At 42.6% G+C, this 24,749-nt stretch overlaps 1 protein-coding gene across 2 annotated transcripts in view; it reads left to right on the forward strand.

Moving 5' to 3' along the window:
• Positions 1-665: 665 nt before the first annotated feature.
• Positions 666-24,749, forward strand: part of LOC111968116 (calcium/calmodulin-dependent protein kinase type 1) — a 58,232-nt gene continuing 34,148 nt past the window's right edge. Inside the window, exons 1-2 of one of the 2 annotated variants that reach the window (XM_023993682.2) lie at positions 666-755; positions 8,330-8,443. In XM_023993682.2, coding sequence (XP_023849450.1) covers positions 8,358-8,443 — 86 coding nt within the window. In that variant the 5' untranslated portion in view covers positions 666-755; positions 8,330-8,357. Of the gene's footprint in view, positions 756-2,732; positions 2,813-8,329; positions 8,444-24,749 lie in introns of those variants that run through there. The other variant, XM_023993673.2, reaches the window with a different exon arrangement.

Below are 24,749 nucleotides of genomic sequence, written 5' to 3' on the forward strand. Positions count from 1 at the left end.
AATGGGGATTTGTATTTGAGATGGATGGAAAATAATGAGTCATCTATGAGGTAACGCCACTATCATATCATCCACTAGAGGGCAGTTGAATCTAACAAAGTTGGTGGTGCAGTTGTTTAGATTTTCATCTTGCTTTAGTCATTGATAACTTATGTTGTCTATTCTTCTCACCCTGACATTGTGTATAGCCTATGGCGACAATACAGATAGGCATATTGAATACAATTCCAGTGGGAATGGATGTTGCCTACTTCTACGACATGTCATCATTGTAACACATGTCCCATCTAATGAAATATTAATTTGTTGGATGTCTTTAGTAGGCTTTATATAGCCTGTCTATCTATAGCCTAACGATTTATCTAATCATCTGGGACAACTTACCCGTCCAGATAGCCTTTTCGATTGCTACGTTCACCATYCTATTTAAGTTAACATAATAACAAAAAATTGAATGGTGAAAGTAAAGATGTGTCCTTGGACGAAGAAGACACCGTTCATGACTGAATGCCAGGCAAATAAAATAAACCAATTATGAAGCAGCTTGCTTACCTGTGTGCCACAAACAGGTTGTTGATTGGTTGATTGACAAGAATGGTCGGCCCCTTGTGTGTTGGCCACTCCCTCCGCTCTTTGCCTGACGTCAGGAGAGTGCAGATGGGGGGTGTCGAATCCAGTTTTTCGGCGAACGCCGTGAGTCTAAATTGGAGAAGCAGTGAAGAAAGAATCGACCTTTGAGATCGTGCAATTTACAGGTACGAGTCTCTGTCATGTTGATTGTAACATTGTGTGGACAAAATGAAAATTATTGACATAATCGAGATGTATTCGCTATATGGAAACATGCCCTAAACGCGAGAATAGTTGACATTTCTGGTCTGTTTGAAATGTTAAACCATAGCCTAATAGTTTATTAAGTTTATAAATRTAGTTACTTAATAGTTTAAATTAATAATGTATGGAAAGTAATAGTTTAACGCAGCTGGTTGACATCGCAGAATGAAACAAGGTTATGACTCTGCCGGAGAGACAGACAGTGCCCCGTCATATGGAATGTTCATTCATAATATGCATGCTAATGTATTACATTAATATTAATATTAATAATGCCCAGATACTGAAGGGCATATTTGTTTATGGCACTCTGTGTATTTCTCAGTGGATATCAGAGGGACTGATGGAGTGTGTGCAAACCAATAGAACAAAGATAAACTGAAAGCAGTGTTTAATTTCCCATCAAAGTTATTATTCACATTTGAGAGTGTGTTATACTTATTGTACTTTTTGTACATATGTGTTTAGTGCCTTACTGAACTGGGATGCTTTAGGTATTTTGTATTTTCCTCTCTCTCTCTCTCTCGCTCGCTCTCTCTCTCTCTCTCTCTCTCTCTCTCTCTCTCTCGCTCCCTCTCTCTCTCGCTCTCTCTCGCTCTCTTCTCGCCTCTCTCTCGCTCTCTCTCTCAACTTGAGTGTTCATAATTTTTTTAGAGTCAATGATATTCACACACAACACACACACACACAAACACACACACCACACACACACACACACACCACACACACACCACACACACCACACACACACACACACACACCAACACACACACACACACACACACACAACACACACACACACACACACATCACACTACACACAACAGCACACGACACGCACACATACACCATCGCTTTCTTTCCACATGCCAGCTCGGAAGGAGAAGGCGGCTTATCAATTAATAAGCTCATTTTGAAAGGGATTTGCTTAGTGTCCTGGACACCGGTGCCCCAGATGAGCTTGTGGTTCAGATCAGGATGTTATCATGACAAGGAGAATGTGATATTTGTGAGTGGACAGTGAGATGTTACTGTAACACAGAGGCACTCATGTGGCAGCTCTCAATGTGGATCTATCAGTAAGGATAGCCAACGTGTTCTTGACTTCTTGTCAGAAGGGGTAAAGTTATGTCAATAGGCCAAACATATAAAGGTGTGTTAACTACAGTGGATAAAAGCGACTGGGGACACAGCATGTATTTGCTCAAGGCTTGTCTGGAATTACTGTTAGGCTAGAGCGATTTTGAAAACGTATAGCATAATGATTGCCATAAATATTGACTTTTATAATTGACCATGTTTTTAACCTGATTTGTTTTCTTTTTGTTATGTCGTACTTAGTTTCATTGTTCCTATGCGCACCTCTGTCCCTGTTCTCTGTTGGGGGCCAATATCATGCACACACTCACACACATRAACATACACATACACACACATCCCTGCTGCCCTTTGGCATTCTCTGCCATGCTCATATGACAGSTATGCTGCTAGGATAGTCCAGTCTAAATAGCTGTGTGTGATCAGGAAATGATCCCTATCCCTAAGTGAATGATGACATTATACAATAAAGATAGATAAGCTTGAGGATCTTTATAGACAGATTGTACTCAGAATGAGCTTCAGAGAAATGGCCAGGATGTTTTTAATTTTCCATTGCATGTTACTGAGGGCTTATTAAGCAAGAGGGCTTGCCAATGGGTCTCCCCACTTCCTTTGTGTCTGTGTGTGTGTACGTGTGACTGTGTGTGGATGTGCGTGCGTGTGGCTGTCACTATGTTTGTGTCTGTGTGTGTACGTGTGACTCTGTGTGTATGTGTGGTTGGAGCACATCTAAAAAGGGACTCCTTATCTCTTTTGCTGCAAGCCTGTGAGGTCACAGGTTTCAGAAACTCCCAGTTTGTCAAACTGCCTTCTCATACATGTCAGCACTTTTCTGTATGTGTGTTTCTTCTGTCCACTGCGCAGCAATGGGAAACCAGTGAGTACAGTGCTTCTCTCAATAAGCTTAACAACGGCGAATGCTGCATGTCAAATAGCTCTTAGGAATGTGGTTATGGTTATATATTTTTATCCAAAAAGCCTGCACAATCCTGTTGCCTCCCGGATATGTCGCTGGGCGTCTTGACGTTTCCTGATGAATGCAAACGATCTAATCAAACAGAAAATCTTGTTTCTCTCAGAACATTGTTGGGAGCTCTACCTGCATGTGGTCCTCTTCAACTTCCCTTTATAACTTCTCCTATCTGCTCCTGTCCGCTCTTATGCAAGTCTCAAGCCCTACTGTTTTTATATAAAATAATCCTTGTTTGTTTTAAGACACTTATCCCTTGCTCTTTTTGAACTTTTTCTATWGTTTTTTGTCCCTTTTGAGAGCTCAACTTCAGCTCTATAAGCCTGAATAGGTTAATATGTGCATTGTATTGTGGGTTTTGGATAAATATACAATTGTCTGTGTTCATTGGCCTGTCCTCTGTCCTGTTCAACTGAGTTGCAGAAGTGTCTCAAGCATTTTGGAGTATATGCTTATATGTATATGCTGATACTGTATACCATAGCTGAGGGAAGTAGGGGTGCTGTAGGTKCACATGAAATAATGTTTTCTAAATGATATAATTACTCCTGTCTGAACACTGACTGAATTTGGGCAGCACACGCTCCAAATAACGAACAACTTGTTACCATGCGGCCATAGAAATACAGTATAATCCATAGAACCCAGCTAGCACATAACGTTCTGAGAGCCGTATAATTATTAGAGCTGGGTGAGGGCATGATTGTTCTTTGATTATTTTGCATACAACCTTCCCATAACGTTTTCTACAGATTTCCTCATGGTTTTATTTAAAGTAATGTTCTCTAACTGTTCAGATAACGTTAGCAAACAACGTTCTTCTGTGGGAATTTCAGTACAGCATAACGTTTCTTCGTGGTTCTATTTAAAGTCATGTTCTCAGAACATTGAGAAACAACGTTCTTCTGTGGGAATTCCAGTACTTCAGCATAAYGTTTTCTACAGGTTTCCTCATGGTTCAATTTAAAGTCCTGTTCTCAGAACATTAAGAAAACTTTCCATAAAAAACATAAGAAAACATTAGTAATGTTCTTGAATGTTATTTAAAAACATATACATTCCGTTCTCAGCTTCAACAAAACTCTCTCTATCGTCTATCTTGTTAAGTGTGTTCAGGTGTGTTGGCCGCGTYCACAAATTGGCCACACTTGATCTTAATGAGTGCTCGTTTCCTTTGAAATTAGGGTCTGTTTAAACAGACAAAAATTAACATCTTGGTATGGGTTAAAAAAACAACAACATTGCATGCTAGCTCCATCCTGGTGGCACAGTGGCCTAATTCCATGGATAAAGAGCAGAAGATCATAGGTTTGAATATCACTTGACGCCATGCCACAATAAAAAGAAAAGCATTATAAATGCTTAAGCAAATGTATTTATATCTATTTCTAATGTGTTCTATCTGTGTTCAAAACAGTTAACAAAAACTAGCTAGCAGTGTTATTAAAAGTCTTATTTTAACATGTTCTCAGAATKTTATTTAATTACCTTCAAATAACCTATAATTTTTGTTATCAGAATGTTAATAAAATCTCCTAGGAAAACTTTCAGGGAACCATAGAAAAACATTCTCAGAACCTCCCTGCAACCTAAAAATGTACATTCCCAAAACAGGCAACATTTTCACTTCTGTTCTCAGAAYGTAATTTATTTTTCAGTTTTAAAGGTCAGGAAACTTATGGCTTCATTCCCAGAACCAATGGGAAACCAAAAATGTACGTTCCCACAATTTCCAAGGAACCAAATATGCTAGCTGGGAAGGGTTTTGGAACCTCACCCGGGTAATTTAACTGGTAAATGGGTATGCTCCAAATGGCTGTTAGTCCTGACTTGAATGGGTTCTATGGATTCAATTTCTCTTTGCACTGTCAGTGAATAGCTGACAGTAACATTTGCCTTTTGCAAATGTCATAATACAATAGCGGGAAATACCTTTGTAAAGCAAATGGCTACTGCTAAAACGAGAACACTAATTTGTCAGTAGAAGCTACCATTTATTTTGTCAACACCTCKGACGAACAGCACTTTTTTTCCCAAAGTAGCTCAGGCCTATGTTGAGACCATCACCAGTACGGTGAGAAGCCTAGGCTACCCGTATTCATGCTATCTTCATCATGCCACTGGAAAGTTGATTTAGTAACTTACTCTTGCCTATAATATTTATATATTTCCTCATATTATTGTGTGCATCTCTCTTCTTTTTTTACCCCAATTTCATGGTATCCAATTGGTAGTTACAGTCTTGTCTCATCGCTGCAACTCCCGTACGGACTCGGGAGAGGTGAAGGTCGAGAGCCATGAGGCCTCCGAAACACAACCCAACCTAGCCGACAGCTTCTTGACACAACGAACATCCAACCCGGAAGCCAGACACACCAATGTGTCGGAGGAAACACCGTACACCTGGTGACCTGGTCAGCGTGCACTGCACCCGGCCCGCCACAGGAGTCACTAGTGCGCGATGAGACAAGTATATCCCTGCCGGCCAAACCCTCCCTAACCCGGACGACGCTTGGCCAATTGTGCGTCGCCCCATGGACCTCCCGGTCGCGACAGAGCCTGGGCTCGAACCCAGAATCTCTGGTGGCACTGCGATGCAGTGCCTTAGACCACTGCGCCACCCGGGAGGCCCCGTCTCCCTTATTTTTATTGGCCCTGAGTCAGGTCAAGACCAAGGCCCGGTTTGGCAAAAACACCTTCAAGTTAAATTAATCTCAGAACCATTGGATCCTATGGTTCTAACAATGAACTTAGCTTAAGATGTTTTTGGGAAACWGGGCCCAGGGCGATTTTATTTATCTGTTTGACAGTGTCAGAGTAGCCACTCATTTTGGTCCTTTGTGTAGTATTAACAAATATTCTGATAATGTCTCCTAAATKACGTAGAATTGCATGAAATGCGTTTATAAAAGGCCACATTTTTCTCGACCCTGCTAAGATTTCTCCCCCATGTGTGTAAATCCTAAAAATGTTTCTCCGTAACTGTATGCCACTAGGCAAATGAAATAGATAGAATGTGTTATTATAACAGGGAAAAAAATTTTAAACAGCACTTCCAACTCAAAACATCTTCCTGCGGCTAAGCTGTATATTGTATTGTATAAAACCCATCTATTTTGCCAGTACAGTGGATAAACATATTATAATACATTACATCGACACACTTAGACTTTAACAGTCRTTATGGTAGAGGTACAGTATAAGAAGACACCCTTTAATAGAGAAATTATAATCCATGCCATTGCCAACTTTAGCAGCGTTGATCTTTCTGAACAACATTGGTCTTGGCCAGTATCTCCTTGCAGTGCACCTGTGTCAACTAAGGGCCCATAACACAGACACTCAGAGAGCATATAGGCTAGGGCTGCATCAATACTTTCCTCTCTGCTTACTTTCCTTCATCTGCTCTGATCTATAATAAATGGACAGGTTTTAAGCGAAAATACTGAGCTGGKTATTTTACACCATGTTACTCTCAGCTATCCCGTCTTCTCAGCTCAGTGCAGACTAGGAAGAGGAGAGCAGAGGAAGCCACTAGACTATTGAGATGCTGCACATGCTACCAGACCAGAAATGCCCAGAAGACTTGTGTTACTAATGAGAGTAACTGACAGGGCTCTCTCTTTCTCTGTCACACATTTGACTAGACTTCCTCTTACTGCTTCCCCAAGCAGATTTCTTTCCATACTGGTCTATGATGTCTACTTCTAATTTCAGTTCCTTTTATTTGTAAAGCTTTCAGTATCCATGTTTTTTCYATCCACAATTTTTATGCGAGTAAAGTAATACCATATCAAACAGCTGTGACAGAAACAGGTTGTTTCGGTACAATTTTATAAATGCCAATAGATAATTTGTTCATTCAACATGGTGGGATCTTTTTGTGTCTCAAAAATTAATTATGCATGAAATATTGATATAAAAACCATCCAATCGAAGTAAACTTTCAGTCACACGATGATATGGTGTGTGGTCCTCCCACGACGACTCGGGAAACCATGCAGTTTATTAGGCTATARATTAAATMATTTATGATGAATTTACCAGGGTGGTGAAAGTGCAAGGTGATCTTGATGCTCCTTTCCAATAAATATTGAGGGTCTTATTCTGGTGACATGACGATTGATGCTTGACTGCTGGTTGACAAATACAAATATTATCCATAATAATCYCATCATATAGACTAGCCTACCCGTACAGCCTAACCGTACTGTATCTGCCAGCTGTTGGCTAGAGCTCACGTGCCAAGACCAGAGTAGAYATGTTTAATATTTAATGCAACAGTTTTTGTGACAAAACTATCTGTAGAGTTAAAAATGCGATGGAAAAACATTGAACTTTTAATTTTGATTACAGTGTTTTAGCTAAGTGCTTAATGCACTCTTGGCAATAAATCTCTTCCATCCGCACAGACCTGGTGGCATAGCAGGACATTCAAGTCACTGGCAACCAAGAGGTGGTGAGCTCAAATCCCAGATGAGGTTGAGTCCCAAGTGTGCTCACAGTGAAGAATTTAACCMAAAAAAWASTTTTGACTAAAAGTATCAAGTTCACTCAACAAGTTCTTAAATCCAAATGTATCAGTTTAACTTACTATACTAAATTGAAGTAACTTTAGATTAACTTAACTCAACATTAGATTTAGATTGTTTCCCTRCTGCGTTAAAATCCAAACTTTTTAAAGTTGACTCAACAAATCTTTTTTTTACAATGCAGAAAGATTGTGTCTGTGAGGACTAATTATAGTAACACAGAAATTGTATAATGTTTGACCTAGTTATGGYTGTTTTATTGGTTGAATCATAACTACATCTACTTTCCACARTGTTTCGGTTTAAAAGTCTGCATTGCTATGGACCTGCAAAACTAGTCTCTGATACTTCTCTTTGGTGTTCGGACTGGTAAGAATAGCAACACGAGATGTTGAAGTGAAGCTTAAGTTTTGTTGATTCAGGATGATATGAGGTAAAGGAAGAATAGGACTGACAACCCTTGTCACCTGAAGCAGTTTGTAGAAGTTTGTCTGTTCTGTGTGAAATATTTATTGTTTTAAGTGCCTGACTCACCTTATCAAACTTAGTTTCCAGGTAAGTCTAACACAATTGTGTCAAACAAAAAATGTCCAAAAGATGTCCAGTCCAGTGACTTKGTCAGTCATCCCTTATCTCTTTGTCTTTAAATCCTTTTCAGTGTGATCCTGTAAAACAACACATTTCACTGCACCTATCCGGTGTATGTGACAATAAAGCATATATTTTACATTTTATTCTCTATCTTATCCTCAAACACAAATAACTCTTATCGTTTCAATTTCAACTCATACCTAGACAAATATTTGGGTATGCAACTATCCAGAAAGAGTGTGTCTTGTCTTAACAGTTTTTTCCCGTTGTTTAAACAATCAGTTTCTCTCCTCTTCTCCAGTATTGTAGCCGACCGACAGAAAAGAAAGATGCCTTTGGGTGATGATGGACATTCCTGGAAGAAGAAAACATCAGATGTGAAGGAAAACTACGACTTCAAGGAGATCCTGGGGACGTAAGTGCTGAAATCATATCTAATTTTGTTGTTGACAATATGGTTCAAGAGTGTCTAAGCCTTTTACTATCCCTCTACTCATGATGAGAACACCCTGAAGAGTTCAGCGGTGTTATTCAGATGCAAGCTACAGAACTATAACTACAGAGGGACATTTGCAAGTGTTTTCTGTACTTGTACTTATTGAATTTGTATGTTTGACATGGACTGACTTGACTACCTCTTTAGGTATAATGGTATTGTTTAATGCAGGCCACAGTGGACAGTGTGTGGGTAGAAAGTGATTGGGGGATATCCTCTTCGTGTAAAGCCCTTAGATCAGGAATCTAGCTTGGTGATATGCCCATGGGTGGTCATTATTAATGCTGAGGTCTACTAGCCTATTGGGAAAATTGGCCATGGTTTTAGATTACATTGTTTAGTTGTGTGTGCAAGTGCGTTCGTGTGCTTGCGTGCATGTGTGTGCGTGCGTCCGTGCGTTCGTGTGTGGGTACGTGTGTACATGCTGGCGTGCACATGCATGTGAATGTGTGTGTGTATTTGTGTCTGTATAGGCTCTCATGTCTCTTTTGTACGTTTCTGTCTGGTCCAGTTGATAATGTATTCTAACAGCAGCTCTGGGGTATATATGCTGTATGATAGAACTTGCCTTGCTCTGAGCAGTGCTTTGTCGCGTCACGCGTATTATCACTGAATTATAAATGGCCCGGGGGATTTTACACTTTTGCTTTTTATATTTAGCTTTTCATGCAGTTTCCAGTGAGTGTGTTGTGTTTCATGTCTTTATGTGATTATAGTGGAAATTAYGGCAATGGTGTGCTAGATATTCTGTACCACATTAAGTATGAAAGTGCAAGCTAAAATAGAGATTTTTTTTAAAGAGCTGACATCAGCTGTTCTATTTTGACATATAGTGCCTTCAGAAAGTATTCACACCCCTTGACTTTTTCCACATTTAGTTATGTTACATCCTGAATTTAAAATGGATTACACTGAGATTTTGTGTCACTGGCCTAAACATAATACCCCATAATGTCAAAGTGGAATTATGTTTTTAGAAATGAATACAAAATAAAAAGTTGAAATGTGTTGAGTCAATGAATATTCAACTCATTTGTTATGGCAAGCCTAAATAAGTTCAGGAGTGAAAATTTGCTTAACAAGTTACATAATAACTATATAATAATWACATATAACATAATAACTAATAACTGTGCAATAATAGTGTTAAACATGATTTTTGAATGACTACCTTATGTCTGTACCCCACACATACAACTACCTGTAAGGTGTCTCAGTCAAGCAATGAATTTCAACCGCAAACTCAACCACAAAGACCAGGGACSTTTTCCAATGCCTTACAATGAAGGACACCTATTGGTAGATGGGTACAAAAAATGGAGACATTGAATAAACCTTTGAGCATGGTGAACTTATTAATTACACTTTGGATGGTGCGTCACTACAAATATGCAGGCCTCCCTCCTAACTCTGTTGCCGGAGAGGAAGGAAACCGTCCCCATAGTGACCGTACGTACATATCCCAACCAGAAGCCATGGATTACAGGCAACATCTGCACCGAGCTAAAGGCTAGAGCTGCTGCTTTTAAAGAGAGGGACACTAATCCGGACGCTTATAAGAAATCCCTCTATGCCCTCAGACTAACCATCAAACARGCAAAGCGTCAATACAGGACTAAGATTGAATACTACTACACCGGCTCTGACGCTTGTCGGATGTGGCAGGGCTTGAACATTATTACGGACTACAAAGGGAAACCCAGCCGCGAGCTGCCCAGTGACGCGACACTAAAAGACGAGCTAAATGCCTTTTATGCTCGCTTCGAGGCAAGCAACACTGAAACTTGCATGAGAGCACCAGCTGTTGCAGACAACTGTGTGATCACGCTCTCCGTAGCCAATGTGAGCAAGACCTTTAAACAGGTCAACATTCACAAAGCCGCAGGRCCAGATGGATTACCAGGACGTGTACTCAAAGCATGCGTGGACCAACTGGCAAGTGTCTTCACTGACATTTTCAACCTCTCCCTGACCTAGTCTGTAATACCTACATGTTTCAAACAGACCACCATAGTCCCTGTGCCCAAGAAAGCGAAGGTAACCTGCCTAAATGATTACCGCCCCGTAGCACTCACGTCGGTAGCCATGAAGTGCTTTGAAAGGGTGGTAATGGCTCACATTAACACCATCATGAAGGAAACCCTAGACCCACTCCAATTTGCATACCGCCCCAACAGATCCACAGATGATGCAATCTCAATCGCACTCCACACTGCCCTTCCCTCCTGGATAAAAGGAACACCTATGTGGGAATGCTATTCATTGACTACAGCTCAGCATTGAACACCATAGTACCCACAAAGCTCATAACTAAGCTAAGGACCCTAGGACAAAACACCTCCCTCTGCAACTGGATCCTGGACTTCCTGATGGGCCGCCCCCAGGTGGTAAGGGTAGGCAACAACACATCTGCCATGCTGATCCTCAACACTRGGGTCCCTCAAGGGTGCGTGCTTAGTCTCCTTCTGTACWCCCTGTTCACCCACGACTGCGTGGCCAGGCACGACTYCAACACCATCATTACGTTTGCTGACGACACAACAGTGGTAGGCCTGATCAACGACAACGATGAGACAGCCTATAGGGAGGAGGTCAGAGACCTGGCAGTGTGGTGCCAGGACAACAACCTCTCCCTCAATGTGAGCAAGACAAAGGAGCTGATCGTGAACTATACGAAAAGGAGGGCCGAACAAGCCCCCATTAACATCAACAGGGCTGAAGTGGAGTGGGTCGAGAGTTTCATGTTCCTTGGTGTTCAAATCACCAATGAACTATCATGGTCCAAACACACCAAGACAGTCGTGAAGAGGGCACGACAAAACCTGTTCCCCCTCAGGAGACTGAAAAGGTTTGTCATGGGTCCCCAGATTCTCAAAAAGTTCTATAGCTGCACAATCGAGAACATCCTGACCGGTTGCATCTCCTCCTGGTATGGCAACTGCTTGGCATCTGACCGTAAGGCGCTACAGAGGGTAGTGCGTACGGCCCAGTACATCACTGGGGCAAAGCTTCCTGACATCCAGGACCTACTGTATATACTAGGCGGTGTCAGAGGAAGGCCCAAAAAATTGTCAAAGACTCCAGTCACCCGTCATACACTTCTCTCTCTGCTACTGCACGGCAAGCCGTACCAGAGCGCCAATCCAGAACCAACAGGCTCCTTAACAGCTCCGATCCTCAAGYCATAACACTGCTGAACAATTAATCAAATGTCCACCCGGAGTATTTACATTGACCACCCACCCCTTTGTTTTTACACTGCTGCTACTTGCTGTTTATTTTCTATGCATGGTCACTTTACAAATTACCTCGACTAACCTGTACCCCTGCACATTGACTCGGTACTGGTAGCCCTTGTATATAGCCTCCTTATTGTTATGACATTTTCTTGTGTTACTTTTAGATTTTATTTTTAAATTTAAAAAAATTTAAAATTACTTTAGTTTATTTAGTAAATATTTTCTTAACTTTTGTTATTTTCTTAACTAAATTTCTTGAACTGCATTGTTGGTTAAGGGCTTGTAAGTAAACATTTCACGGTATTTGGCGCATGTGACAAATAAAATTWGAATTGTATTGAAACCGCTCAGGGATTTCACCATGAGGCCAATGGTGACTTTAAAACAGTTAGAGTTGTGATAGGAGAAAACTGAGGATGGATCAACAACATTGTAGTTACTCCACAAATACTAACCTAAATGAAAAGAAGGGAGCCTGTACAGAACAAAAATATTCCAAAACATGCATGTGCCAAAATGCAAACTCCTTCCRTTTGAGTTATGTTATCAGTAAAAAAAAATTGCAAAGAAAATAACTTCATGTCCTGAATACAAATTGTTATGTTTGGGGAAAATCCAACACATCACGGAGTACCACTCTTCATATTTTCAAGCATGGTGGYGGCTGCATCATGTTATGAGTGTGCTTGTCATCGGCAAGGACTAGGGAGTTTTTTAGGATAAAAATAAATGGAATAGAGTTAAGCACAGGCAAAATCCTAGAGGAAAACCTGGTTCATTCTGCTTTCCAGACACTGGTAGACAAATTCACCGTTCAGCAGGACAATAACCTAAAACACAAGGCCGAATATACACTGGAGTTGGTTACCAAGATGACATTGAATGTTCCTTAGTGGCCTAGTTACAGTTTTGACTAAAATCGGCTTGGAAATCTATGACATGGCTTTCTACTAATGATCAACAACCAACTTGACAGAGCTTGAATAATAATAAAAAAAGACTAATGTGAAAATAATGTACAATCTAGGTGTGCAAAGCTCTTAGAGACTTACCCAGAGAGACTCACAGCTGTAATCACTGCCAAAGGTGGTTCTAACATGTATTGACAATAAATGAGCAAAAATGTCTAAAAACATGTTTTCACTTTGTCATTATGGGGTATTGTGTGTAGAAAAATAATATTTAATACATTTTGAATTCAGGCTGTAACATAACAAAAGGGGGAATAAGTCAAGGGGTATGAATACTTTCTGAAGGCGCTGTAGCATTTATCCTAATAATAGTAATAATAATAATAATAATAATTTAATTTATTTGTATTTATTTTTTATTCTTCAGTGATGTTGTTTGCCTGCTCAGTGTGTCGACGTGTCCACTGACCCATGACCCAGGAAGTAGTTAACAGAGGGGCTCTGGTGCCCTTTCCCTGAGAGCATGGAAGAGAGAGACCGGCAGGAACCAGAAGTTACAGGAGAGACAAACTATATCCATGCAGGAGCCAGTTCTAGTGAGGAACTTTACATTAAGAAGGCCTTGCAGTACAGTGTCAAGTGAGATAAAATGATAAATATTATATCCATATCTTTGCTTAGGTCAGGTCATTGGTAAAGAGGAATGAAAGGTTGAGAGAGACTAAATGTCTAGCATGTACAAGAMGCAGACAGAGAGAAGAGCCAGGAGTTTGCATGAGATACATGCAGGGGGGCAGCTGTAGCTCCATCAGAGTAGTGCCTGTGTCAGTGCCAGTTGTAGCTTCATGAAACCATTCCTTTCAACCACTCTGTGTTTAGGTTCGAGGGGGTCTGCCTTCTACACCAAAGCATTGACTAATCCAGTCGACAGGGCCTTTCAACAGGGTCTACTCTCTTCATTTAGCCCTGAGTGGTGGATAGATAGGTGGCTCTGTTCCCCCTCACAATACCAATGATGAGAATATTGTTCCCAGTTTGTTTGTTTGTGTGTCTGTGTGTCTGGTGTGTGTATGTATGTATGTGTGTGTGTATGTGCACTCAACCTGTCTCTTATACACATCTAGATGTGTATAAGAGACAGGTGTGTGTGTGTGTGTGTGTGTGTGTCTGTGTCTGATGTAAGGAGGGTTTATTGACATAAATGAGTGGTTAACAGATACACACCCTAATGGTCAGAGTGCGCTGGTTATTTCTTTAACATTTAGGTCAGGGGATTTCACGCTCAATTCCCCAGTAGTAGGCGTTGTAAGGAACTTATTGTGATGCTCTTAGGTTCTCAGGTAAATGTCTCTGGCCCAGCCTGTCTTCAGACTGCTGACTACTCTGTTCTGATCTCTTCCTGGTGCCTGGATAATGGAATCAGGCTAAACCTATTGTCCAGTGGAGGTGTTTAAAAGGCTTTTGTGTACCAAACAGTGCTATTCTCTCACCAACTATTCCCCAAGCCCTTAGGGAGGCTCTCAAACTAACGCATGTCTTTGCGTGCATTTGAAGTGAATTTACCTGGGATTATGTTGTCTCTATGCTGCTTGTCTCTTGACATTTTTTGTTATTACTTTACATTCATAGCTTCTGTCAGTTCTGGCTTGAGCCTACTCTATTTTGTGCAAAGAGTAAAACATTTTATTTTATTTTAAATGTAACCTTTATTTAACTTGCCAAGTCAGTTAAGAACAAATTCTTATTTACAGTAACACTTAGCAATGAACTCTTTCAATGATACAGGATGTTTATCTAAGGTGCGCTTACATTAGACACACATACATTATATGAAGTGCCCGTTAAGTACACACATGGATTATTGTTAGTGAGGATTTAAACATCATCCATAACACGCTTTACATAATGTAGCCCAATGATACCTTGTGTTCCCCAGGCTCCTGTGTTGGTGTATGTATAAGCCAGTCTGTATTTGATTGGGATAAACCTACCACAGTGCTTGTCTCATTCCTATCATCGTGATGTTTGTCAAACATTTTGGGTAAACAACATTTACATGGTAAACCACCTTTTCTCTCGGATCCCTTTGTTAGGAATGTGTTCGGTATGTTTTCTTTCCCCCATATCCCATGGTCTGCCAGTTGTGTTGTCCACACCTGTTTATGGAAAGATCACCGGCTCACCACATCGCTCAGCTGCAAGTTCACCGTTGGCTGGTTGTCTTGGCAACAGGAGGAGACACTTTCCATATGGACTCTAACAGTCACTATGGAAACAACGTCTTTATCTGCTATTAATAATCCTGGCCTGTGAATGTGTGAGCATTGTGAGGGGCGATTAAGTCCCCTCATTGTATACACTGTTGAATGTGTGAGCATTGTGAGGGGCGATTAAGTCCCCTCATTGTATACACTGTTGAATATGGGAGCAGAGCTAAATTCCTGGAGCCTCCCTCTCTGACATTCTGTCACGAATAGGCCTTATGAGGGAAGAATCTGTGTGTGTGTCTGTTCATGTGTGGAGTTCACCATGTAGTCCCCTGTCCACATGACTCCCATCCCACCCTCCACCCCCTCATGCCATCTCTTCATAGCAGACGTTCTCTGATCATGGCCTAAGCTTGTGTCCTCGCCTGTGTTTTCATCTTATTCAGCTCTAMTCCACAGCACAATAGCTGACTGATCAATCTGCCTCTATCAAGTACAATGAATTTATGTATCCACTATCTTCTCATTCATAGTAATGAAGCACTCTAATGACAAACCATTTCATTAATTTAAAATSGAATTCAGGCCCTCGTCTACCCAATGATGTATTCTRTCACACAGAGAGAGGCTGAGGCATCTTGGGGAGAACCTTTTTTCTACTCACTGTCTTGTCCTGTACTGACACAGGGCTGATGTGCCTCTATTTGTTAAGGATGTAATGAGTCTCTTTAAGTAAATATTTTTTTGTCAGACTACAGAATGCACTCCTGGTTAATGAATGTGTGTCTTCATGTAGTGAGTTTTTGAAGGTGACTTTTTCAGACACATTGAAGAATACCTTTTTTGGGCTATGTGCCCTATGATAAACATCCCAGACTGTTGCCATCATTTTGTGTGTGTGTGTGTCCTGCTGCTGCATGTGTTTCTGTAATTAAAACAGATCTGGATTAATGATGCACACACAGTCAACATCACTGCCACTGCAATCAACTCAAATCCTCTCCCCCTCACTATGTTCATCTCTTTCTCTTTTCCTTTCTTCCGTGCTCCTTATCTTAATTGTTATCTTTGCTGTTGTTTCTTTATCTGTCCTTCCATCTATGTCCTCAGCTTTTATCTCTCTTTCACCTTCCCCAAACACAGCTTTATTTTAGCTTATATCCCTAGCTGCCTCTTAACTATCCTATTTGAAATCCAGCTCCATTTTGGCTCTCTTCTCCCCAAGTGCCTCATAATCAGTAGCAGTTTTCACACTGGGGTTTCTATGCCACTGGGCCCTGGAGTGTGTTGTGAAGCTGAAATGGGAGCACCACTGTGCAGGCTGATGGGGGCAGTGAAACATAAAAACACATATTGATCATTTCCATAGCTGACAGACAGACTGTATGTAGGGTGAAATAGACAAGTATGATAAGCAAGGGTTCAATGGAAACAGAAGCACACTAACACACATACATACACGTGCACACAAAAAATAACTGGGAATGTTTAGAGCCCCCTGGCAATTTTCCAAAGAGGAATATTTGACTACGCCTTGAGCAAATGTGATTAGTTAATCGCCATTTTAATTTGTTGGCAGAATGTCTTGGTTGATTATGTTTTTGGCATGTGTTGATATTTTAATAGCTGTGTATCTTTCATTGTAGTTATTGTTTTACTATTTATCAGTCTATTGCTCACACTGGGCCCACTGACTACATAGCACTTCCTAACCAGCATCACTCTCCTTGTTTAGATTGTACTGTGTAGTAGTGGTTCTCTTTTAAAAGTCCATAGCTATGTCTCAGTGACCTTTGGGTAGACTGGGGTTTCTCAACAAACTGTTCATACTGTACAACCGCCTTTGCCAGTGCCATTTTGACTTCTAAATGGCTTAGTAATACATTGCAAGGACAGTCCGGGCCCCAGCAGTAAGCACAGGCCTCTAGAGGAAAATACTTTACAGCCCTTCAATACAGTTATTATGTGCAATCCCAGAATGCCTTGCAAAGCAGGGAAAGGGGGTGTGGGATGAGGAGAGGGGAAAGAGGAGAGGAGAGGGGGAGGTGGGGAAAGCACTGGAATAATCTAAAATCAATAGGGCTAATGGATCAACGTTCCCCAGTGTTGACGTTTAATGGTGGCCCAGTGTGCTCTGTCTCTCACTTGCTGGCTAATTTCTGGGAATTGTTTCTGTAGTGTCTGTGTGTCTGTTGTTCTTGTGTGTGTGTGTGTGTGTGTGTGTGTGTGTGTGTGTGTGTGTGTGTGTGTGTGTGTGTGTGTGTGTGTGTGTGTGTGTGTGTGTGTGTGTGTGTGTGGTGTGTGTGTGTGTGTGTGTGGTGTGTGTGTGTGTGTGTGTGTGTGAGAGAGAGAGAGAGAGAGAGAGAGTAAGGCTCTGAGAAAAGCCTGTAGGCTCTGAGAAATGCCTGAAAAGCCTGAGAACACCAGCTCAGCATATTGTGCCTGTTATGGACACGGACAGACATGGGGACATTGTTTCCTCAATACCTTCATAATACAGGCTGCATATTAAATCAATAACATGTGTTTATTGTTTTGTTGCAGTATTTGGTTGAAGTGGAATTAAGTCCATAGCTTTTTTTCATTTCCTAGTCAGGGCCAGTGATCTGCCTGCTCTCTTGGACACAGGGCAGTTGTCCCACTGGACCTCTTCAGCAGGCCGCTTYAGAGCTCGGAGACCTCAGAATGATGGATTAACCACCTCTTTGAAATAAGGAAACTCTGGGCTCCGCTCCTSCTCCTGTCTTTCTGAGATGTCCTACATTGTTCTTATCGCTTCATCTTTGGAAAACACAACGATATGTGTTGTAAAGTATCCTAGCCTTTTTCCAGCGGAAAATCTTTTCAAYGCCAATGGATTTACTATAGGATTGGATTTACTATACTCATTTTGTCCAATGAGAGAGAGAGACTTTGACTTTTTGTCTTTCTTTACTGAAACCTTCTCATTTCATAAAAAAAAACTCACCCCCCCCACTTAAAAATAAAACACCAAAATATATCCTGTACTGCATTCATGTACCATACTCACCTTTCCATCTACCACATGATACAAACCAACATCACAATACCCAAAACAATACCCACTTCTACAACCGTATATCCAAAACATCTTCCCCAGCTGTACAGACAGCCCCCCCCCAACACACCATATCTCCTCAAACATCTCCACACATTTTATCATTTTATAGAACTCAAACTCAACCCTAAGGAGCACAGAGACCATCCCATTAAACAATAGTAAAGGGTCTGTTATCCCCCCACCTTTGACCCTGTTCCTCCTTGTTAGCCAAATAGCCAACTTCGCCTGAGCAAACARAAAATTCAACAAAACACATTTGGCCTCCTTAATCGAATACCTGTATCCCATTATAAACATCCCAACAGTAAAACCCGCCCCCAACCTCTCACACAGACATTCCAACAGAGATATTAATGACATTAACCTGGTGCACACAGAAAACACATGAATCACAGTTTCTTTCATTACACAGAAAGGACACCCAGGCCCGATTCCCAGTTCAACCAGCTGTTAGTGGCCAGAGCTCCATGAAGAACCCTCCACTGGAGGTCCCCTGACCTCTTTGGTACTGGGGGTTTGTAGAGCCCCCTCCATCTAAAWCCCACCATACTCTCCGCCCCACATACCCCCTGCCACTGATGTGACTTCACTCCTGTTAGGCTCCTAATGTTCCTAACCTTAACGCAGAGGTTGTAGAGGGCTTTACCTCCCCCCCAGGCTCGGAGTGTTAAAATCTAACAAGTCCTCCAGACCCCCTTGCCAGTCTCCAGTCTCTGCCGTCACCTGTAGTGGTGGAAACATTGGTGGCCCCTCCCCCTTTGGCCGCTCAAACACCTCCCTTACCRGCTCAGACAGTGCCTCCTGGACCTCCTCCAGGAATCTCTCCAGCAGCCTAAGAAACATTATTCCTGTTTGTTGTGCCAAGACTTCCGGGGTTTTCCACCCCTCCTCTCCCAGCAGTCTCAGGTCACCCAGCCTTTGTAAACCTGGCCGACTGAACCGATCTCAAAGGGATGGCTGGGTTGTTGAAGATAGGCTCYTCCCACACCCACAGCCCAGGCTCCACACCCCCTTCTCGTGTGGGCCTTAGCAGCTGCCAGGCCCTCAGCACTGCAGAGTAAAAATCTGAGAGACCTGCTGTACTCAGCCTCTCCAGCTTCATGAGGAACAGCTGCTGGTCCAACCCTAATCTGCCAGCTCTCCTCAGCAGCGCGCATGCTGGTTCCCTCCAGCCAACATCAGTATGGTACAGCAGTCTCTGCACCGCCTTTAGCCGGAAAGCAGCCATCCTGCTCTCCAGTTCCACCAGGCCCTGTCCTCCTTCGTTGACGGTCATGTACAACACTGCCGCCCTCAGCCAGTGATGGCCCGACCAGAAAGAGTCCACCAGCTTGCGTTGCAGGTCTGTGAGCAGAGCGGCGACAGGGTTGAGGACAGCCAGTTTATGCCACAGGGAAGATGCCACCAGTTTGTTGATTATCAGCACCCTCCCTCTATATGACACTTGGGACAGGAKCCATCTCCACCTGGCCAGTCTTGACACCACTGCCTGTGACAGCCCCTCCCAGTTCTTCCTGACCCACTTCTCCGAGCCCAGGTACAAAAAAATAACTCCTCATCCTCTTCCTCACACTCACTTTCCTCCTCATCTCTATCTCCCATCCTGACCACCTGGCCTTCCTCTCTGGTCAGGGTATCCCCCACAGCAACAGGCAAAGTTTCCATGGTGCCTTTGACCACACCCTTTTTCCTTTTCCGCTTGACACCCTCCTCCTCCCCCCTAGTCTCTTACAGCTTCACCACTATACTCTCCTCATCCACTAGCATAACCTGACTAGACCCACCTCATCTACACCACCATCCATAGATGACTAGGCCCAGCCTCAGCTACCCACCATCTCTAGCCTGACTAGATACACTCGCTACACCACCAACTTACGACTAAGACCCCACCCTCTGCTACACCACATCCTGCCTGACTAGACCCAGCCTCCGCTACAACCATCTCTAGCCTGACTAGACAAGCCTACAGCTACCCGCCACAATCCCATAGCATGACTAGACCCAGCCTCAGCTATCCCACCATCCATAGCATAACTAGACCCAGCCTCAGCTACCCCACCATCTCTAGCCTGACTAGGCCCAGCCTCAGCTACCCCACCATCTCTAGCCTGACTAGGCCCAGCCTCATCTACACCACCATCTCTTACATGACTAGGCMCAGCCTCATCTACACTACCATCCCTGGCATGACTAGGCCCAGCCTCTGCTGTCTGCATCTCATTACCCCCTGCACGTTGACCTCAATTTCCCCCACTGGCGCTTGTACCCTCACCTTGTCTACAGCTTTTATGTGGGCACGCAAAGCTCTTATGCCCCAAATCCCCCACACTCAAAACACCGTAGACTATCTGTGCTGGCAAACCCTGCGTAGAGCCCCTCCCCATGTCTCACTTTAAAATGCACATTTAGCTGTTGCGCATTGTTATTCAGAAACATAAACACTTGCCTCCGGAACGAAACAACGTGCTTAACGGCATCTGCCTGAAAACCTGCCGACAGTACACGAAAAACGCTAGCAAACTTACCAAAACGACTCAGCTCTTTCCTGATTTGATCATCCGTAATAAACGGAGGCAAATTTTCAACTACCACTCTTGTCGAAGGGGTAGAGAGAGGTGAAATTGGCACCAACACACCCCTTACAAATATTCCACTAGCAATTAGCCTACCAACCAAATTTGCTCTTTTCATGAACACAACCACAGCTTTGTTCATTCTAGAAGCAGAATGTATGAATTCAGCTCCTACCTGTTCACCGACCGTGAGCAGAACCTCCTCCACCTTAACTCCATTTGCAGGAACACACCTGAATCCATGCCGTATCGACAGCGTCTCCTCCGCGCTAGGCTGAGAAGCTAACTTTGAAAAAATTGTCGATACCGCTAAAACAAATATTGCATTAACCCTCCACCATAGAAAATAAAATTGAAACAAAAGACCAAGAAAATAATCAAGAAAGTTAGTTAGGACAGAGCCCTCCACACCAAACACTCAAACGCCAAAAAACTCCCAGCATGCAGAGAGAGAGAGCGAGAGAGAGAGAGAGAGAGAGAGAGAGAGGAAAATACAAAATACCTAAAGCATTCCAGTTCAAAGGAGTTATTTCAAATGTGAATAATAACTTTGATGGGAAATTAAACACTGCTTTCAGTGAGAGAGATAAACTTGGACCTATACAGGATACTACCCTCCACAACATAACCTTCACTCCAAATCAAAACTCCAAACCTACACCCTTCCTACTACCAAATATTATTATATATTTTACTTCATAGGGACTAAATTCTAAGTTAAGGCTACCAAGTTGCTAGGACAGAACACAGATTGTACATACAGTTGAAGTCGGAAGTTTACATACACTTAGGTTGGAGTCATTAAAACTCGTTTTTCAACGACTCCACACATTTCTTGTTAACAAACTATAGTTTTGGCAAGTCCGGTTAGGACATCTACTTTGTGCGTGACACAAGTAATTTGTCCAACAATTGTTTACAGACAGATTATTTCACTTATAATTCACTGTATCACAATTCCAGTGGGTCAGAAGTTTACATACACTAATTGCTGTGCCTTTAAACAGCTTGGAAAATTCCAGAAAATTATGTATGGTTTAGAAGCTTCTGATAGGCTAATTGACATCATTTGAGTCAATTGGAGGTGTACCTGTGGATTATTTCAAGGCCTACCTTCAAACTCAGTGCCTCTTTGCTTGACATCATGAGAAAATCTAAAGAAATCAGACAAGACCTTAGAATTTTTTTTTTGTTTCAAGTCGTGTTCATCCTTGGGAGCAATTTCCAAATGCCTGAAGGTACCATGTTCATCTGTACAAACAATAGTATGCAAGTATAAACACATGACGCAGCCGTCATACCGCTCAGGAAGGAGACGCGTTCTGTCTCCCTAGAGATGAACGTACTTTGGTGCGAAAAGTGCAAATCAATCCCAGAATAACAGCAAAGGACCTTGTGAAGATGCTGGAGGAAACAGATACAAAAGTATCTAAATCCACAGTAAATGAGTCCTATATTKACATAACCTGAAAGGCTGCTCAGCAAGGAAGAAGCCATTGCTCCAAAACTGCCATTAAAAAAGCCAGTGTCACGCTCTGACCTTAGATATCTCTGCTTTCTTTATATTTTGGTTAGGTCAGGGTGTGACGAGGGTGGGTATGCTAGTTTTTGTATTGTCTAGGGTTTTGTATGTCAGGGGTTTTGTAGGTCTAGGTATTTGTATGTCTATGGTGGCCTGATATGGTTCCCAATCAGAGGGAGCTGTTTATCGTTGTCTCTGATTGGGGATCATATTTAGGTAGCCATTTTCCATTTTGTGTTCATGGGTTCTTGTTCTATGTTTAGTTGCCTGTCTGCACTATTCATATTAGCTTCACGGTTCRTTTAGTTGTTTTGTTAGTTTGTTCAGTGTTCATTCTTTTAATAAATATAGAATGGACGCATACAACACTAAACAAAAATAGAAGTGTTTGGCCATAATGATCATCGTTATGTTTGGAGGAAAAAGGGGGAGGTTTGCAAGCCGAAGAACACCATCCCAACCGTGAAGCACGAGGGTGGCAGCATCATGTTGTGTGGTGCTTTGCTGCAGGAGGGACTGGTGCACTTCACTAAATAGATGTCATCATGAGGAGGAAAATTATGTGGATATTTTGAAGCAACATCTCAAGACATCAGTCAGGAAGTTAAAGCTTGGTCGCAAATGGGTCTTCCAAATGGACAATGACCCCAAGCATACTTCCAAAGTTGTGGCAAAATGGCTTAAGGACAACAAAGTCAAGGTATTGGAGTGGCCATCACAAAGCCCTGACCTCAATCCGATAGAAAATTTGTGCGAGCAAGTAGGCCTACAAACCTGACTCAGTTACACCAGCTCTGTCAGGAGTAATGGGCCAAACTTCACCCAACTTATTGTGGAAGGCTACCCAAAACGTTTGACCCAAGTTAAATAATTTAAAGGCAATGCTACCAAATACTAATTGAGTGTATGTAAACTTCTGACCCACTGGGAATGTGATGAAAGAAATAAAAGCTGAAATAAATCATTCTCTCAACTATTATTSTGACATTTCACATTCTTAAAATAAAGTGGGGATCCTAACTGACCTAAGAAATTGAATTTCTACTAGGATTAAATGTGAAATTGTGAAAAACKGAGTTTAAATGTATTTGGCTGAGGTGTATGTAAACTTCTGACTTCAACTGTATCAGACTGCATCTTCAATTAGCACTGAGGTGTGGCTTGAGAGATGTCAAAGCCCTTGAGCCCAACAATGGCAGGAGAGTTTCACAGCCAGGAGAGTTTCACAGCCTACCTGGATGTAAAAAATGATAAGGCAAAAACCTGAGAGTACAAAAATAATCTCCTTATGGAAAATCAAGAGATACTTTTTGCTGTCTATTATAAAACTGGGAACAAAAGCAACTTAATCTTCCACGCAGACCATCCCCTGGCATGGCGCAGTGCTATATTTACACACTACCAATCTGTTATGAGGGGGGTGTTAGCGATGGAAACTCAGGATATTAGACAACGATGACTCTGAGTCAGCCAATGTTAACCTGTACAATTCTGAAACAGTAATGGTACAGGACAACCACATTGTGGACTTTCACATAATCAAAGAGAGCTCAGCAGGATAAGCTCTCTCTTGAGATAGATACCCCCACCTCTAGCGTGTCAGACCAGACCTCTTCATTATACAATCCCACATACGAGCAACCCCAAGCGGAAAGTCAACCTCCMAGCACAGAGTACTACTCCCTCATTGAAATGAAGGATACATTCACCCAGACCCGGAGAGCTGGAGGTGGAGAGAGACATATCTGCACTCTGGAATGTGGTGAGACAACATCAACAGGAGAAAGAGCAGAGGCAGGAGAAGAACAGAGCATTAGAGGAGAGGATCAGACTGATGGAGGAAAGGGTGAGGGTGATGGTGTGTGACAGAGAACCACCCATTAGAGAGCTGACCACCCCCGCAGAGAAGCCAGCAGAAGAGCCCACCTCAGCCCCTGACCATAGCCTCGACATCATCAACAACAGGACAGATAAATGAAGAACCCCAAGCCCAGGGGATCCTACCCCTTCTGAACCCCCACTCAGCCACCCTGATGTCCTCCTGACACCCCCCCCCCCCCCCCACACTCACTGAGGACATACACAAAGCCACAGATTGTACTGCTTATGGACACAAACGGAAAATATATACAGATAAACGTTTTCCCTAATACAGTGTCTAATTTCTGGTGTCCAAACACCCAGCTCGCCCTAGACCTTCTGTCTGAGAACAACTAGGGTCACCCAGCCACATAATAATACACACAGGCACGAACGACCTGAGAGCACAGCAGGAAAGGGTGGCCACAGCACTCAAGGGACTGATTGATTGAAAAACATTCTATTTTCCCCAACGGTTATCTCCACCCTGCTACCACGAAAACACTTCCACCCTGCTACCATACAACAGGTAAACGCATATTTTCTATGACTGTGCCTCAAAACCAAATGTTTACCATGCCCACCACTCCACCCTAGACTTGAACAGCCTTTATGACGAGGTCCACTTATACAAGGCAGCAGTGCCCACCTTCGCCCGGACCCTAAAGGACATTACCCTCAACCGCAGCCACAACACCTCACACAAGAGCAACAGATCAATAGACCCCCCCCCCCCCCCCACCAAACCAACACAGAGGACCCACGCCGAGAGGACCTAAATCCAGACCACAGCACCACCAGCCACATCCACCCCCTCAACCAATCAAA

The sequence above is a fragment of the Salvelinus sp. IW2-2015 genome, linkage group LG1 (assembly GCF_002910315.2).
Source record: "Salvelinus sp. IW2-2015 linkage group LG1, ASM291031v2, whole genome shotgun sequence".
NCBI lineage: Eukaryota > Metazoa > Chordata > Actinopteri > Salmoniformes > Salmonidae > Salvelinus > Salvelinus sp. IW2-2015.